The 19,960-nt window shown below is 40.9% G+C and overlaps 1 protein-coding gene and 1 long non-coding RNA gene across 2 annotated transcripts in view; both read left to right on the forward strand.

The window, feature by feature from the left end:
- Positions 1 to 19,960, forward strand: part of LOC134677175 (uncharacterized) — a 163,998-nt gene that overhangs the window by 81,244 nt on the left and 62,794 nt on the right. The gene's annotated exons all lie outside the window — the stretch shown is intronic.
- On the forward strand, positions 5,445 to 19,350 carry LOC134676755 (uncharacterized). The gene is made up of 12 exons (XM_063535140.1): positions 5,445 to 5,520; positions 7,934 to 8,154; positions 8,719 to 9,519; positions 10,164 to 10,562; positions 12,365 to 12,652; positions 13,065 to 13,496; positions 13,797 to 14,162; positions 14,619 to 14,861; positions 16,531 to 16,998; positions 17,246 to 17,560; positions 18,070 to 18,384; positions 18,760 to 19,350. Exons 1-12 carry the CDS (start codon positions 5,514 to 5,516, stop codon positions 19,300 to 19,302), a joined length of 4,398 nt encoding a protein of 1,465 aa, XP_063391210.1. The 5' UTR covers positions 5,445 to 5,513; the 3' UTR covers positions 19,303 to 19,350.

A 19,960-nucleotide genomic window follows, 5' to 3' on the forward strand; every position in this document is an offset into this window, starting at 1 on the left:
AATTTTATAATATCATAATAAATTATATTGTTTAGCTAAGTAAGTATTCTAAAGCAGTTATAGTCGCACCAATAAAAGTCTGCAGCGGATTTGATAGTCCACGCAGTGTAGGTGTTATTTATACGTCATAATTTCATACAAGTTTGACGTTTAAAATGACACTTGCACTGCGTGGGCTATCAAAATCGCTGCAGACTTTTTACGGTCTAACTCTATGACAATCATTGACAATGGACCAAAAGTCGGTATTGGATTTATCGTTATTATTAATGATTTTGACTAGTGGACAAAGCCGTTTCGAATGAAGTCCGCCATATTTGATTTTTTTTCTTGTTTTTGTGCAATATCGTACGTTTTATTATTTTTTATTTTATTTTGTTAATACTGTTTTGTTTTAAATAAATATTGATCACAATGTGAAAGTAAAAAAAAGTACGTAAATAATAAATAATGTTAAATAAGCTGACAATCATAACATTAATTATGGAAATATAAATAAAATATAAATGCTGTCCGTTATGTGTAACATATCATTCCATTTATATAGTAAGAAGTCACACATATTTTAAATAATTTTACATATAAATACGAAGAAAGTAATGTTAGAAAATACCTAAAGTACAAACGATATAACTTTTGCACTCAATTTTATAGGTTATAAGTAAAAATAATATTATTGTAAATACTTGTTAATATAAAAACTAGTTTATAAGTTTTTGTAACCAATTTATTGAATTTACTTCCATTTTCTTTTATTTTATAATAAGTGTTAATATGAAAAAACTATCAAATAAATTATTGTATTAAATTGGCCAAAAATTATGGTGCTGATTATGAAAACTATAAATAAAAAAAATATAATTTACATCGTGTTTTTATCAAAATCTCTTGAAGAGCCCGTTCCAGTCTTCAAAAACCAAAAATTAAATAGTTGATTAATTTTTCACCACACCAGTCGGAAAGGCTTACTTTGCACTTCAAAAACGGATAGCAAAGTTGCACTTTGCTATCAGTAATTCACATGTGAGGCAAAGTAATCAAATGCAAATTTTGAGTTGTTTTCTTATGTTTGCTGGTAGAATTAACTTTTAAATGATGATTCTGGATGATAAATATATATACAGACATTTGAATTTGATTTGGTTTGATTTTGTTTGATATTTAATATTTGCTTCGGGTTGGTGTGGTGAAAAATTTAGTGTTTCACTCGGGGGAAAATTTTGTTTAACCCTCGTGCTTTGAAACCGTCGCAACGCTCAAGATTCCGTTTTTAGAACCACTCGCTACGCTCGAGGTTCAATTTTGGAATCTTTCGTTTGCTCAGGTATCAATATTAGCACGAGCGGTTAAACAACAACTTTGCCCCCTTGTAAAACAAATAACTATTGTTACAAGTTAATACATTTGGTATTGTTTTGATGCGACCATTAGATCGCTGACGGTCAGTGGGGAGACACTCCTCTCTTCGGGCAAACTCGGCTCCGTTCGGCTCAGCAGTGCTCCGAGCAATTGTTAGGGTTGGCACAACTTGACCTCCCTTTGCGTGCATGACCACAGATAAGATAAGTACATGAATTTTGACATCCCTAAATAGTCGAAATTGATAGTGCCAGTTAAAAAGGCATATCACGATTCGACCCTGAATCGCTGTCAAACTTCGGCTTTGCAGGAAGTGTCCTTTCTCTACGGTAGGACTATTACTATCGATCGGGGAAATCCTGAAGAAAGGCCAGGTCAAGAGCACCCTAAACCGGCGAGCGTGTATGAGGAATGTTATGAATGTGAAGGAAGCGAAAAAGGTATGTCAGGATCGTAGCAAGTGGAAATCCGTGGTCTCTGCCTACCCCTTCGGGTTTTTTTTTCCACACTTACAACTATTTTTACAGGTAATCCTAAGACAATAGTGTAACTATTAACAAAAATCTAAAGTATGTCATTTCGTCTATAACATAATATATACAATGCTGATATTGTGAATTCATTCAAAGAACATGATGAGAATATGTCATTATTTTCCGCTATTATATTGAGGATCCGCACAGTGCGCGTCAGTGGCGCCAGCCCTAGCAGGTTGGTGCGCCCGCGCGGCTCGCATACCTATCGGGTACATTTACATTTTATAGGCGTGATTATATATTTAATAGGCGTGATTATATGTATGTATGTAGGACTATTACTTATTCTGTGTCACGGTGATTGGTACTATGTACATACATACACACTATACACAGTCAAATACCTAACTCGACACGATCGTCCATGTCGTATCTCGTATCAAAACCAGCACAAAACTATAACAAAATGTAAAATTTGAACTCTCTCTCACACTGGGCAGTATTAATAGTTAGAGTTAGACCAGGACAAGTCTGCAACGATTTTGATAGCACACTGGCAATCCAAGTGTTATTTTAAACGACAAACTTCTATCAAATTCATCATCATCATAAGACGTCCACTGCTGAACATAGGCCTCCGCCTTGGACCTCCATACGTGCCGGTTGGAAGCGACCCGCATCCAGCGTCTTCCGGCGACCTTAACAAGGTCGTCAGTCCGTCTTGTGGGTGGACGTCCTACGCTGCGCTTGCTAGTCCGTGGTCTCCACACGAGCACTTTTCGACCCCATCGGCCATCTTCTCTGCATGCAATGTGGTCTGCCCATTGCCACTTCAGCTTGCTAATCCGATGGGCTATGCGGACTTTAGTTCGTCTACGGATCTCCCCATTTCTGATTCGATCACGTAGAGAAACTATCAAATTATGACGTATAAATAAAATTTACACTGCGTGGGCTATCAAAATCGCTACAGACTTTTCTAGATCTGACTCTACTACAAAATTGACTGTGACAACGACAATACGAGTTTATACTAAATTCTCTTTGGTTAGAGCAGGCGTGGCTCACTCCGCGATTTCCTCGCTTTGCTACAGGTAGCTAAAAGTACACCCGTTCGGCCCCAATTTTAGGGTTTGCCATAAGCCGCGCATGGCGCTGTCGCCACCTAGCGGTCATATCTGTGCTAATCGTAACAAACGAGTAAGTGAGTCTTCTGTACTATTATTTATTCTGTGGTTAGAGTCATACATTAATTAGTTAATCCACAAAACTAATCTAGGTAATCCTAATCCAATGCTTCCGCAGATACTAGTAGCTATGATCGATAGTGCTATTTTCCTAATGTCAGCCTCAGTGCGACTTTTAAAAGGCGAATTTATCTTTAATGCTGTCATTAGATAAATGATAAAAAAATTCGCGGAAGCAGTTGTATTTTTGACGTGATAACGTCTTATCAATCGATGAACACCGGTAGCATGCGCGAAAAAGTGTCACGTTGTGGACAGATCTCCATGGTAAGGTTGTGGACAGATCTCCATGGTAACGTTACGGCCACGTTTTCTTATGACTTTATCACGCAATATCGTCCGTATAATCCGACTTTAGAGACAACTATATTTTTGTTGGATAGGTATGTAACAAAAAAAACCGGCCAAGTGCGAGCCGGACTCGCGCACGAAGGGTTCCGTACCATTACGCAGAAAACGGCAAAAAATCACGTTTGTTGTAAGTGGGGCCACTTAAATATTTATTTTAGTCTATTTTAGTATTCGTTATAGCGGCAACAGAAATACATCATCTGTGAAATTTTCAACTGTCTAGGTATCACTGTTTATGAGATACAAGCAGTGACAGACGGACGGACAGTGGAGTCTTATAGTATTAGTAATAAGGTCTCGTCTTTAACCAAAGGTTAAACCGAACCCTAAAAAAAGTAAAGCTCCAGCTTCCAAGATTCTTATCTTCTTAAGAAACAACAATATTTATCATGTAGCTGAGTTTTAAATATTTTAGGTAAATATACCTGTCTCGCTAACGGAAGCGGCTCCTAAAACAAATCCTGCTTAAAAATCTCAAAAATGAGGTTTCGTACTCGACTGTTTCCTCCTCCAAAACTTAACCAATCGTAACCAAATTTGAAAATCTAAATGATTATGAAATTATCTGTGTCGGACCGTTTTGCTTTTTTGGCTAATTGATATCAGTTTTGAATACTAGGCCTCTCATTGCGGCATAGTCAATGAGGCCATTTTGGCCATTTTTGAACGGCTCTAGCGCCTTAAAAAACAAAAATATCATAAAAATCAAAACGGTCCGACACAGATATGGACAATATTAATCTGTGTTGAAAAAATCATTGCTCTAGCATCAAAACCCACGGAGGAAACAGTCGAGTACGTTTGTATGGAGAAATGACCACTCCTGTTGGCTCTACCGCAGTTGAACTTAAACCGGGCAAGTGCGAGTCGGACTCGCGCACGAAGGGTTCCGTACCATAATGCAAAAAAAAAACAAAAAGCAGCAAAAAAAAAAACGGTCACCCATCCAAGTACTGACCACTCCCGACGTTGCTTAACTTTGGTCACAAATCACGTTTGTTGTATGGGAGCCTCATTTAAATCTTTATTTTATTCTGTTTTTAGTATTTGTTGTTATAGCGGCAACAGAAATACATCATCTGTGAAAATTTCAACTGTCTAGCTATCACGGTTCGTGAGATACAGCCTGGTGACAGACGGACGGACGGACGGACGGACGGACGGACGGACGGACGGACGGACGGACGGATGGACGGACGGACAGCGAAGTCTTAGTAATAGGGTCCCGTTTTACCCTTTGGGTACGGAACCCTAAAAAGGCAACCCGTAAAAATCCTAATAAGACCTGAGAGGCCTGACCAGACGGGGACAAGTTTTCGCCAATCTGATTAAATTGTCAGACCATGCGGATTCAAACACCAATTTGACTCGACCAATTCGACCGCCGATTATGACTGATATTACCGATAAAATGGAGTCCGGACGCAAGAATACCATGAATTAATGGTGCCAAGTTTTTGTTTTTAAGCTTCCATGGTATTTGTCGTATCTCTTACACTAAAGGGGCCCACTGATTAACAGTCCGCCGGCCGGTATCGGCCTGTCAGTTGTTCGAAACTGTCAAAATTTTGTTCTAACTGACAGGCCGATACCGTCCGGCGGACTGATAATCAGTGGGCCCTTTTAACACATTCACTGCCCCCAACGCACATGTGCGTTCACCGTCATACAAGTTTGTTCCTAGGCCACGCCCCCTGGCAGTGAATGCCTTAAGCGATTACTTAAACAAAAGAATTCATAGCTTTTGCGACGAAAGGGTAAAACTTTCAGAGAACATTTCCGGGAAAATTCCAACAACGTTTCCAATAGGTAGATTTTTCTGTACGCTACTACGTACCTATTACTTTCAGCTAAAGATTTACAGGATTAACACATGTTTGTAACATCGATATAAATACCTAGTAATCCGCAAATTCTACAAGCAATTAATCTTATCGATGTTGTATCAAAAAGAATTACAACTATATAATAAGAAATTACGTGATAAAATATTTAGTTTAGTTCTTATTGAAAGACACACAAGTGTTCCGTAAGAGCTGACGTTTCTTTTTAAATCTGTTGCGTCCCATCTGACGCGAAAATGATAGGTGAGTTTAGTTTAAATATTAATAGTTATTTGTTTCCAACATTGAACGAAACGAGTGGTTCGAAAGATGAAATCTTTTGCGGTCCGAGGGTTTCGGGTGTGCCTTGAAGGCGAGGGTTAAACAAATTTTGCCACCGAGTGAAACACAAAATTTTTCGCCGCACTACTTTATCTTTAACTTATATTTATCATTCAAAGTCATGATTTAAATGTCAATTCCACCAACAAACATAAAAAACAATCACTGAAAATTCAGGGTTCTAGCTTTAGCCGGCACAAAATTACAGGACGTCGAAAATCGCCTGAATCGCTTCGGGAAAAGGATGGTACGGCCGTGCGTCTTTGTTTTGCTCGACTTGGCGGGGGCACTGCCGTGCCCCCAAACTCAAACTTTGTATTTGATTACTTTACCTCACATGTAGGGTTACCATATGACAGGAATTTTCGTGACATGTCAGGAATTTTGGCCGTTTGTCAGGAATGCGGCCGGAATATGAAAATATCAGGGGCCAAATTCGACATGTACAACTGTCAGATTTCGCATCCACGTCAAATCAACAGTTGATTTTATTGCATACTGAGTGTTGATTCCATCAACGGTGGATATCATTTGGTAGGACCAAAACTCAACTCTAAACTAAGGGTGGTTCGGTTTGGTTTGCTTGTCAAGTTGTCACCCTAACTGTGGATTGTTAATGTCAAATTTTGACATTGTGCGTATTCGAAAACTTATGATTTTTCCCACATCAACGGGAGATCAACACGATACGTCAAATGTCGCTTGTCGAATAGCGGTCCAGGCATTTTAGTGAATTAGCAGACTTTTCAATGACCTATGTACCTAAAAAGGTAAATTATTCATAAATCCAAACCAAATTAAAGACATTAAAGTAAGTAGGTATTAATTATGAACAATGTATCAAGCATACATAGATTACATACATATCGCTTACGGCTAGCCCGAACTAATAACCCTACTCACATGTGAATAAAATGCAACTTTCTTATCAGTTTATGAACAAGAGAGCCTTTATCAGCTGGTGTGGTGAAAAACAATGACTGCGTTTAGTAATACGTATTTTATGACACCCCCTCACTTTATTCAAGTTGGTTAGCTTAGATCAAGATGGACTATATTGACATGCTTTTTTACTGCCGTTTGAGTTACTAACAATTGTTATCATGGCCCAAATAAAAAAAATAAAACCACCCGATCTCGAGTAAACGGAGAATAAAACCGGGCAAGTGCGAGTCGGACTCGCGCACGAAGGGTTCCGTACCATAATGCAAAAAAACGGAAATAAATGCAAAAAAAAAGGTCACCCATCCAAGTACTGACCACGCCCGACGTTGCTTAACTTTGGTCAAAAATCACGTTTGTTGTATGGGAGCCCCACTTAAATCTTTATTTTATGTTTTTAGTACCTATTTGTTGTTATAGAGGCAACAGAAATACATCATCTGTGAAAATTTCAACTGTCTAGCTATCACGGTTCGTGAGATACAGCTTGGTGACAGACGGACGGACGGACGTACGGACAGACGGACGGACGGACGGACAGCGAAGTCTTAATAATAGGGTCCCGTTTTACCCTTTGGGTACGGAACCCTAAAAAACAACGATCCCTACGAATTAAAAATCTCCTCCTCCAAAAAGTCGATTAAATATAAAATAATAGCTCGTCAATGTTGCTAAGATTGGCCGGCCTTTTCCGTCAGTAGAAAATGCCAGCAACTAAAAAAAATCAGAGGCTAAGGGTTGACCCACAGAAAATTTCAATTTAACGACCAAGTGGGTTTACCACTGTATCTTCTTGTTCTACCTAACGCTATCCCGGCCTTTGCCAGAGTCCGCTTTCCTACTTGCTTTCCTCCACTTGGCGCGATCCTGGGCGTCGTCTCGTGTGAGCCCGTTCTCGCTCATAGAGTTAGACCAAGAAAAGTCTGCAGCAATTTTGATAGCCCACGGAGTTTGCTATAAGTATGTCAAAATTTCATAGAACTTTGACGTTTAAAATTACACTTGCACTGCGTGGGTTAGCAAAATCTTTGCAGACTTTTCTTGGTCTAACTATCTGCTTTTACGACATCGAGCCGTCGCTATTTTGGTCTGCCTTGGGGTCGGGCCGTCAACACCCCCACCACAGCACACCACACACCACAGTACCAGTAAGGTAGAATAAGTACCAGTGCTCGATGCTACTACTCGACATGGGCACTTTATATCAAAGTAATATAGGTTAAATTTGAACGGCGAAGCTTTTTCTGTATTCAAATTTAATCCTTGTCACTTTAACATAAAGTGCCCATGTCGATCACTAGTACTTCTAACTTATCTTCTTCTTCTTCTTCCTGGCGTTATCCCGGCATTTTGCCACGGCACTTAACTTATATTGTCATTAAATTTTTTGCAGCAAAAATCCTAATTCTCGCCACGGTCGCCGTGGCCCACGCCAGACACGTTATAGTGGACGTAGAGGGGGCTTCAACGGCCAGCGATCGTTGTCCAGCCCAGGGCCATCACCTTCTACCCCACGAGTGGGACTGTACCAAGTTCTACTACTGCGAATATGGGCAGAAGTGGGTCACGCCGAGGGACTGTGCGCCTGGGACCGAGTTCTCATATGAAATTCAGGTACATGCCTTGGTATCGAAACTTTAGGGCCATGGGGCTTGGAGGATTTGCCCTAAGGCCAAGTAGGCCCAGGCCTAGGTCGGCAAGATACCTATAAAGGGCGCCACTGATTAACAGTCCGCCGGACGGTATCGGCCTGTCAGTTCGGAACTATCAAAATTTTGTTCTAATCAGTGGGCCCTTTTAGGGGCGGCCAATTGTGACAAAAAATGCACTGATGATAGCAAGAAATAACTCAAAATGTAGTCAATATGATGAGAAAGGGGCTACATGGTCTGGGGCCTAAGGCGGCAAAGACTGCAAATCAGCCACTGCGTCAACTGTACAAAGACTATAGAGGCTTCTGATGGTCACCAGAGGGCTGGCCACTATTTCGCCCAGCGTATTAATATTATATCGCCATACAGCGGGGAAATACGGCCAGCCTTCTGGGCTCCTTGCCCGTTGACGGCGATCTGGGCCACATTTATGCTTAGTTTGGGACTAAGTCGATCTGTGTAAGGTGTCTCCCAATATTCATTATATTTTTTTATTAAATTGAATTACCTTATCGCGTTCTTACAGACTTGTGTGCATCCGGACGATGCGAACTGCCAACTATCCAGAGTTCCTCCTTCTTCCGAAGAGAGCGAGGAGTCAGCGGAGACCGAAGCCCCAACTGAGGCCCCAACCACCACTGAGGCCCCAATTCAAAGCACAGAAGCAGCTACTGTAGGACCCGTCATTACCACTGAGGCCCCAATCCTAAGCACAGAGGCAGCTACTGTAGGACCCGTCATTACCACTGAGGCCCCAATTCAAAGCACAGAGGCAGCTACTGTAGGACCCGTCATTACCACTGAGGCCCCAATCCAAAGCACAGAGGCAGCTACTGTAGGACCCGTCATCACCACTGAGGCCCCAATCCAAAGCACAGAGGCAGCTACTGTAGGACCCGTCATCACCACTGAGGCTCCAATCCCAAGCACAGAGGCAGCTACTGTAGGACCCGTCATCACCACTGAGGCACCAATCCAAAGCACAGAGGCAGCTACTGTAGGCCCCGTCATCACCACTGAGGCCCCAATCCCAAGCACAGAGGCAGCTACTGTAGGACCCGTCATCACCACTGAGGCTCCAATCCAAAGCACAGAAGCAGCTACTGTAGGACCCGCCATAACCACTGAGGCCGCCACTGAGGCAACAACTGAGGCCGCAACAGAGGCCCCTGAATTAGAACTACTTCCCAACGGTTGCCCAGTAGACTTTGACGTCCATCAACTGCTGCCGCATGAGACGCGTTGTGACAAGTTTTACTACTGTGTGTTTGGGGAAAAACTCGTCAGGGATTGCCCACCTAACACTGCTTTCAACCCTGATATACAGGTATGTTAACTCAGAATTAGATTAGAACCTATAATTTTAAGACGAAAGTGGAGGAGCTACGCATAATTATTTTCTATCGTTTTTTCACGGAAACGTACGAACGTGTCTCGCTATTTCAGTCAGTCTCAGTACAAAAATTACTGAGGTTGACACAAGGAGAATAACAAATACGAACCGAACCTTTCCGAGAAAATACAATGGAAAATAATTAATTCACTGACACCTGTAGGGGACTTATCTATTTTTTTATTAATTGGATTAAACAATTCCATTGTACTCAGTTATCAGTGGAAGAATTATTGTATCATAATCTTTATAAGCTGACGAATATTTAATGCAAAAAAATTTGTAGGCTTAATCGTTGTCTTATCAGTTATCATACGGTCACAAGAAGTTGGAACACCAGTGTCTTAAAGAGATTAATTTTATTTGCCTTAAGGAGAGCCTCGAATAACTTAGACTTATGGTAGATTCCCCCACATAACTTATACTCTGTATCTTTAGGTATTTAAATAAAAGTAAACAAATAATTTGTACATTTTCGGGTAGTTATAACATTTATTGGTTAACCAACCAAATAGGAAACCACCTAGATCTGTCACTGAATGACCTGACTTTAACTTACATTATTTGATCGTGTAATTTCATCTACACTCAACTGGCTTAAGGAGCCATTTGAGGGTAGATTTTGTTTACTTTTATTTAAATACCTAAAGATACAGACTACAATTAATAACTTTCCCCAGGTCTGCGACGATCCCGCGAACGTAGACTGCGTTAACGCCTCCGAATCCTCAGAGATTTCGGACGAAGGCCCAGGATCCTCAGAAATTACAGTAGAATCCTCAGAAGAAGATCTCGAAGGCAGCGGAGAGGTCGACATAGAAGTTGAGGAACTCCTTCCCAACGGATGCCCTGCGGACTTCGATGTTCACAAGCTCCTGCCTCATGAGAGTGACTGTGCCAAGTTCTACTACTGCGTGTTTGGAGAGACCGTCGTGAGGGAATGCGCGCCGGGGACGCTGTTCAATGCTGAGTTAGAGGTAGGTTTTGGTTACACGTGTAAGACTGAGTAGACTGCAGTACGGATATGATGGTCGTTCTTGCCTACGTGACAGCATGATAAAACGGTATCAGTCACTTTCAATCGCCCAGTGTTAAAAAGTGACAGATATTTTATCATGTGGATAAAGCCATCCATAATAGGCCTGCAGCAAGTTCTATTACTGTGTTTGGAGAGACCGTAGAGAGAATGCGGGCCAGGGACACTGTTTAATGCTGAGTTGGAGGTAGGTTTTGGTTAAACGAGTAAGACTGAGTAGACTGCAGCATGTTCTATTACTGTGTGTTTGGAGAGACCGTCGTGAGGGAATGCGGGCCGGGGGGGGACGGGACACTGTTCAATGCTGAGTTGGAGGTAGGTTTTGGTTAAACGAGTAAGTAAGACTGAGTAGACTGCAGCATGTTCTATTACTGTGTGTTTGGAGAGACCGTTGAGAGAGAATGCGGGCCGGGGGGGGGACACTGTTCAATGCTGAGTTGGAGGTAGGTTTTGGTTAAACGAGTAAGAGTAAGTAGACTGCAGCATGTTCTATTACTGTGTGTTTGGAGAGACCGTTGAGAGAGAATGCGGGCCGGGGGGGGCGGGAAGGGGCACTGTTCAATGCTGAGTTGGAGGTAGGTTTTGGTTAAACGAGTAACACGAAGTAGACTGCAGCAAGTTCTATTACTGTGTGTTTGGGGAGACTGTTGAGAGAATGCGGGCCGGGGACGCTGTTCAATGCTGAGTTGGAGGTAGGTTTTCGTTAAACGAGTAAGGTAAGGTCAATGACCGTTTATAAGGAAGACAATTTACCTATAGACTGATTCGTCGCTTAAAGAAGAATGTCGCTTAGGTTCACATGATAGGAAAGGTTAAAACTCTTGTTAAGTCTTCGCCGAATTAACTTTGTCATTTTTCTGTGAAAGAACATCGTTAAGAAACCGGATCAATTGGTCAAAATTATTTTCGTTGTCATGTTTTTATTACAAGCTTTTATTTAGTTTCACCTGACCGTTGTCTGTCTGTAACCAAATCTTGCAAGTTAAATTTGATCCACTTCCCGGTTTCCGATTGAGCTGAAATTTTGCATACATGTATAAATCGGATGACCAATGCAATATTATGGTACCATCGAGCTGATCTGATGATGGAGACAGGAGGTGGCCAAAGGAACTCTGTGATGAAACAACGCAACCTAATTGTATTAGGGGTCGATGAGTATTAGTTGTTTGTCGTATGAAAAGTACAGTCAGATATAAAAGCTTGTACCAAAAATTAAATTTTTGCCAAAACCATTTATTGATATGGATACGGTATAACTTCTATATGTATAGAGGTGCAAAACGAACAATTTTTCTGTTTATTCTTAGGTAGGTATATAAAAGACAAAACAACACATTTCAACCGATTAAGTTATCGGTCATTAATTGGATTAGCCGCAAGATTAGTAGATTGTTAATAAAAGAGTAGTAAATAAAGATACTAATACTGTATCCTGGTTGCTTTCGCTACAAGTGTTAAGGAATAATAGGTACCTAAAATACGACGATGAAAATATTCGCAGTGAATAATCCGATATTTCATAACAAAGGCTCTATTTTCATAACTAAGTTTCTATTGTTCATAACTATTCCAAATTTCAAATCAATAGCTTCAGTACAGTATTAGTTCTCGATATATTTAGCGATGTGACAGACGGACAGAGTCGCACCATAAGGGTTCCTTTTGTACCTTTTTGGTACGGAACCCTAAAAAGCTCGTTAACCAAGACCTCCATTGTTATTACAAGCATTTATTTCACAGGTATGCGACAGGCCAGAGAATGTTGTATGTGCCAACGCTGTCAGCGATGAAAACGAATCTAATGAAAGCGCTGAGAATGAAAACAACAACGAAAGTGAAGGAAATAGTGAAGAAAGTGACGGAAATAGTGAAGAAAGTGACATCCTAGAGAATGGATGCCCTGCTGACTTCGATATCCATCAACTGTTGCCACATGAAAGTGACTGTACCAAGTTCTACTACTGCGTGTTTGGTGAGAAGGTCGAGAGGGAGTGTGACCCTAACACTCACTTCAACCCTACTCTACAGGTAACTTGAGCTACGAAATAGCATTTATCTAAATTTCAGCATTTATCGAAATAGCATTTATTAAATTTAAAGGTTTTTTTCGGTCCACCCGCACATTAGCTGCACTTGTGTTTTTCGTTACTGATGTTTCGTTACTGACAATATAACAATATCTGCAGAAGGATTCAAAATTCTTAAATACACAAAAATCACATTTATATTAGTTTGTTTTATATTTCGTAAAACATAGAACATAGATTCTTGCGTTTTTTTTTAATCAAATGTTGAAACACTAAACTTTCTGCTTACTCAGTAGATGGCCCAGAATGTAAATATTTTTATGCTGATACATTTGCTAAATTTCAATGTATAAACCGATGATTTGCCGATGATTTGAGAGATTGTGTCATTATTATAATTAATATTTTCACAGGTGTGCGACTGGCCACAAAACGCTGGATGTGCCAATGCAGGCAGCAATGAAAACGAATCTACCGGCAGCGCTGAGAATGGAAACAGCGAAGAAACCAGTGAGGAAACTGGAGCCAGTAATGAAAATGGTAGCAGTGAAGAAACTAAGAACAGTAGCGAAGAAGCCACTACTACCGCCGCCCCTGAAACTGACGCTACCACTCCTGAAACTGACGCTACCACCCCTGAAACTGACGCTACCACATCTGCACCCATAACTTTGCCTACTGAAGCACCAGAAGTAGAATTGCTGCCTAACGGATGCCCTGCTGACTTCGATGTCCATCAGCTCTTACCTCATGAGAGTGACTGTGCCAAGTTCTACTACTGTGTATTCGGAGAGAAGGTCGAGAGGGATTGTGCCCCTGGGACTAATTTCAACCCCACTTTACAGGTAAAGCGGTGGAAACATTCAACATCCTTAAATACCACAATTTATTTATTTATTTGTTAGCCTGTTGTGTCCCACTGCTGGGCAAAGGCCTCTCTCTCTTTCTTCGACGTGTCTCGTTCTATGGCAATATTAGGCCAATCTTTCCGAAAGACGTCAAGATCGTGCCGCCATCTCCAAATACCACAAACATTTTATTAAAATTAGTTTCAACTATTTCCCTCATCACCCACCATTCGCATTCAAAATTTAAATCTATAAAACTAAGATTTTAAAGACTCTGACATTATACACTTTTCTCAGGTGTGCGACAGGCCAGAAAACGCTGGATGTGCCAACGCCGATAGCGGTGAAAACGAATCTACTGGAAGCGCTGAGAATGGAAGCAACGAGGAAAACGGAAACAGCAACGAAGACAATGAAAACGGCAATAGCAACGAAGACAATGAAAACGGCAATAGCAACGAAGACAATGAAAATGGCAATAGCAACGAAAACAACGGAAGTAGTGGAGAAAGCGACATTTTACCCAACGGATGCCCCGCCGACTTCGATGTTCACACGCTCTTGCCTCACGAATATGAATGTGGAAAATTCTACTACTGTGTATTTGGACAAAAGGTTGAGAGGGACTGTGCGCCTGGAACACATTTCAATCCTACTTTACAGGTAAGTGTTTATTTGACTTACTTGACTTATTGTCCTATGTCCCCTAGGTGGGGCAGAGGGCGTCCACAGTGCGCCGCCATCTGGATCGGTCTTGAGCTTCGTGCTTGAGTTCGCTCCAAGTCTTCCCGATAGCCTTCGCCTCTGCAACAATAGTCCGGCGCCAGGTCTGTTTTGGGCGGCAACGTTTCCTCTTTCCTTGGGGATTCCAGTCGAGGGCTTGCCTTGGTATGTGGTCAGGATCCCTTCGGAGTGTATGCCCAATCCAACTCCATAACGTAACGTAAATATTACAAACTTAATACTTAAGTACCTTATAAAATAAAATAACTAAAACTAAAAAAAATCCCTAAAACCTACCTTCCAAGGCCCGTAGAACACAAAATGGTTCGCAAAACACCCGCAACCTTAGTAAAAAAAAACCTTAGGTACTTAGTAAATAATGAATACCTATTTCAGGTTTGCGACTTACCCGAAAATGTTTTATGCGTGGGCAAAGCCGGCTCTAGCGTTGAGTCTTCCAGTGAAGAGTCCTCCTCTGAAGAAGTAGGCCCCATCCTACCCAACGGATGTCCTTCAGACTTCGATGTTCACCAACTGTTGCCACATGAAAGCGATTGTGCCAAGTTCTACTACTGTGTATTTGGTGAGAAGGTCGAGAGAGATTGTGCCCCTGGAACTAATTTCAGCCCTACATTACAGGTAATTTGAATTAAAAAAATATCGAATTGTGATGTGGATGAATTTAACATCCTTAAAATCCCAATTTAATATAATGTTACTTTGTTTTTTGTTGCATAAGATATAATTCAACTATTGCTTGTTGTCCATATACAGGCAGCCAGGACCCAACAAACAATTAGGCGACACTTAGCACTTATTTTATCACCTAAAGACATATAATGGCTGTAGAATAGCTATATACTCTAAGCTTACAGGCTCTGGTGACATCAAGGTCTTTAAGAGGTCCATGTGTAGCTTTAAGATTTACAATAGCCGTTTTGGCCGCTATAATGGATCTTAAGCAGCTAGTGTTATAGCTCGAAGTGAATTCTACCACCTTAACATCTATATGAGTAACAAGCAGCTGCAATTTTCACTTAAGGTTCTAAACAGGCGATAAAAACTCTTTTATAGCTCCGTTACTCGCAATCGCTTCTTAACTCTCTTGTCTCACTTACAGTCGAAATGAGAAGTTATGAGTCACTTTTATAGATCATGTAGTCGCAGACGGGCGTTATTCAATACCTTAGTACATCTTATAGTGTTATTTAGAGTCTTACTTACAACCTAAGCCTATAGCGCCATGTTAATATGACCGATGAATCAATAAGCAAAACAAAAACTGTTAATTAGAACGTAAATACTTAATAAAAATCGATACTTTTACTCAATATAGACATAATGTTAGTATTGTTGTATTTAAAACCGGACTTCACGTATATTGTGTAATTTTGCGAAAATTAAATACGGTGGACCACAATTTAAAAAATATTATATTCAGATAAATATGCAAAGGATCAGAGGCCCTTTAAAATTTTGTTAGTAATACATATAGTTATTGACAGTGTAATTAATTTCGCCATCATAAATCCGCAGATGACACCGGCATCGGTGAACTAAAATAATTATTTGCTTTTATTTATCCGCCATTACATTTCACTTCAAGCTGTCACAGTGCAAGCTTACAAATAATAATACAAAATGGCAACATCTGCAACCAAAGCAGGCAGGGCTAAGGAAAAAATGTGCAATTACCTTCTTGAGTGTTACAAATATTGACTTTAAATGCTAATATACCATCTAAAGCTGAAAGTATCATCTATATAGCTCTACACTACTACTCAAACAGTTAGTAGTCGCTTATTTGGCACCCTTTTAAATCCTAAGTTGTTAATCAACGCTATTACAGCACTACTTTAGCGCTCTTCTACTACAACAGTTTGTAGTCACCTATATGCAACCCATATAGCTCCTAAAGTATTAATTAACACTATTGTAGCTCCACTATACCGCTCTTATGTCTCTTTTTTTATCCGCTAACCCTACTGTAGCACTGTTATAAATCTTACGGTGATAAAATTTGTGCCCAATCCGGGGTTAAAACGGGGTTATAGCCGGCTATAACTCCTATTTTTAGAGTACTAACAACACCTAAAGAGTAAATAGGCGCTTATATAAATCTCTTGTAACCCTTAAATTTAGCGCCTAATGTTAGTTGGGGAGACTATAATTATATTTTGTTTTTTAAAATAAAATTTGGTTAGTCAGGATATAGTTCACGAAGTACTAGGCTACTTCATTCGGCTGATGTATTCCGAGAATTTCAATCTATAAAACTATGATTTTAAAAACATACATATTTTCACAGGTATGCGTCATGCCAGAAGACGCTGGGTGTGCCAACGCTGGCAGCAATGAAAACGAATCTGCCGGAAGTGCTGAGAACGGCAACAGCCAAGAAACCAGTGAAGAAAGTGAAGCCAGCAATGAAAATGGTAGCAGTGAAGATGCTAACAGCAGCGAAGAAGCCACTACTACCGCCGCCCCTGAAACTGACGCTACCACATCTGCACCCATAACTTTGCCTACTGACGCACCAGAAACAGAAGCCACTACTACCGCCGCCCCTGAAACTGACGCTACCACTGCTGCACCCATAACTTTGCCTACTGAAGCACCAGAAATAGAATTGCTGCCTAACGGATGCCCTGCGGACTTCAATGTCCATCAACTCTTACCTCATGAGAGTGACTGTGCCAAGTTCTACTACTGTGTGTTTGGAGACAAGGTCGAGAGGGATTGTGCCCCTGGAACACATTTCAACCCTACTTTACAGGTACCTTAAATTACCAAATAGCTTTTACAAGCATTGATTAATATAAATGAAAGGATTCAGTTATATTTTTGTTTCGAAAAACACAGTTCACCAAATGTTTCGTCTTTCTGTTCCGTCAGCCAGGATACGACAGTTTTACAGAAACAAATATTGAAACACTTTTTGCTTGCATGCTGATACATTCGCTGAACTTTAATCTAAAAAACCAAGATCTTACAGCCTCCTACATATAATTAATTTTTCTCAGGTGTGCGACAATCCTGAAAACGCTGGATGTGCCAACGCCGACAGCGGTGAAAACGAATCTACTGGAAGCTCTGAGAATGGAAACAGCGACAGCAACGAGGATAATGGAAACAGCAATGATAGCAACGGAAACAGCGAAGAAAACAACGAAAGTAGCGAAGAAAGCGGCATTTTACCCAACGGATGCCCCGCCGACTTTGACGTACACCAATTGTTGCCACATGAAGATAACTGTGCCAAGTTCTACTACTGTGTGTTCGGTGAGAAGGTCGAGAGAGATTGTGCCCCTGGAACGCATTTCAGCGCTGCTGACCAGGTTAGTTGATCTCCAAAATGGCATTAATTGTATCGAAAAATCAAAGTAGGTACTAGTAGTAGCAGCTTAATTTCCTGAAATTCTACAGAAATCTTATTCATATTACATAATTTATTGTGTTAAACATCATGTGTCAAATCAAATAATCAATCATCATCATGTGTAAAACATAGTTCCACTATTCTTCGCAATATCACAACATAACCTGGCGGTACACGGCCTAGGCTGCCAGTGGTTAGGGCTCCAGAGAGTGTTTCTTTGTCTGTAGCCCTAACCCCGGCAGGTCCAGTATTACCACATTCTGCATCTGACCTGTGATCTAGCCCCCCAGCGAGTGTTTCTATGTATTGGTTAAGACTTCCTCTCTATATGCACCGTTCGCTACAACAATTATCGGAACAATGACCGCCGAATCAACATCACACATGGCGGTTACCGAATGAGCCAACTCTAGGTACTGGACTAGATTTTCTCGGTTTTCAACTGTGTCCTTATCAACTTTATCTCAGGTATGCGTCAGGCCAGAAGACGCTGGATGTGCCAACGCCGACAGCGGTGAAAACGAATCTACTGGAAGCTCTGAGAATGGAAACAGCGACAGCAACGAGGATAATGGAAACAGCAATGATAGCAACGGAAACAGCGAAGAAAACAACGAAAGTAGCGAAGAAAGCGGCATTTTACCCAACGGATGCCCCGCCGACTTTGACGTCCACCAACTGTTGCCACATGAAGATAACTGTGCCAAGTTCTACTACTGTGTGTTTGGAGAAAAGGTCGAGAGGGATTGTGCCCCTGGGACTCATTTCAACCCTACATTACAGGTACGTTGAAATACGTAATAGCATTTAAGTGCATAGAATAACCGTAAGGGTTTAAAATCCTTACTCCGCTGGCTCACAGTGACCCAAAAAGTATATTCAGTTCCACAAGAATCTTATTAAATTTAATTTGTTGTATCATCAATTCATCATCATCTTTTTCGCGTTATCCCGGCATTTTGCCTCGGCTCATGGGAACCTGGGGTCCGCTTGGCAACTAAAATTAATTTGTTGTATACAGAAACAAATATTAAAACTATTGCTACTTGCTCAGTAGATGGCCCAAAAAGTATCATATACTTATGCCAAAACATTCACAAAATTTAATTCTTTAAAACCCTCATTTTAAAGACCGTGTCCTTATTAACTTTTTCTCAGGTGTGCGACAGGCCAGAAAATGCTGGATGTGCCAATGCCGGCAGCGAAGAATCTGGTGACAGCGCCGAGAATGGAAGCCAAGAAAGTGAGGGAAGTGGAGACAGCAATGAAAACAACAGCGCAGAAAGCGGCTCTGGCGACAGCGCCGAAAATGGAAGCCAAGAAGCTAGCAACGAAAATGATAGCGAAGAAAATGGAAGCCAAGAGGCCAGCAATGTAAGCCAAGAATCTGGTGCTAGCGAAAGCGCTGAAAATGGCAGTCAAGAGTCAGACAAATGTAAGACCTCTTGCAACGTAGCTGCATGGGCTCACGAACACGATTGCGATAAATTCTGGCGGTGTGACGGAGAAAATGCGGTCTTAGGCACATGCTCTGAAGGTCTACATTTCAATGTACAGACTCAGACTTGCGATTTCATATGCAACGCTGGCTGCGTGAGAGATGATGTCCAAAGTACGCCGGAGAAAGAAGGATTGAAATTGTTCCTGCCTTGGGATAAGGTTGATAATACTATCAGAAAATTATATCTTGGACAGAAGTAACTGAAGCTTTACAGTTTAGTTAAGATGTCAGGATAACTCATATCTAAATCAAATAGTGTTTTATACAATCGTGATATATTGGAGAGCTTTTCAGTCGACTACCGTGTTAAGGCCACGAAACTTGCTGAGTGGGTACGAAATTAACCCGTGGAGCGCCCTACACAGACACGTGTGCTGGTAACTAGTATAGGAGTTCCATACTACGGTAATTCTGGGGCGCTCCAGGGGTTAAATAGCTTGATTTTATCACTATTGTATTACAATACTTTTTCTACGAGTCAACTAAAATAATACCTTAAATTAATAGTAGAATCAAATAGGTAAAGAAACCAAAATTATACAGCTAAGATACTCGAGCAGCCGCGATACCTTCATACTCATATGCGGCCCGGCGGGTTGGTCAACGACACCTTCTCGTAACTCATGAGGCCCTGGTACTTGCTCCGCGCTAAAAACATTTATGTCAGTTTTGTAAATGTAAAATAAAATGGTTTTATTATTGTTATCTATATTAATAATTGTTGAACAATAAAAACATTCAGTGAAATATATGATTGTTATGTTTAATTTTATCACCTTAACACATTCATTGACACCCAGCCAAACAAGACGTCCGCGCCAGCCCACTACAATTTCGTCATTTAAAGCAGTAGTACCA

The sequence above is a fragment of the Cydia fagiglandana genome, chromosome 25 (assembly GCF_963556715.1).
Source record: "Cydia fagiglandana chromosome 25, ilCydFagi1.1, whole genome shotgun sequence".
Taxonomy (NCBI): domain Eukaryota; kingdom Metazoa; phylum Arthropoda; class Insecta; order Lepidoptera; family Tortricidae; genus Cydia; species Cydia fagiglandana.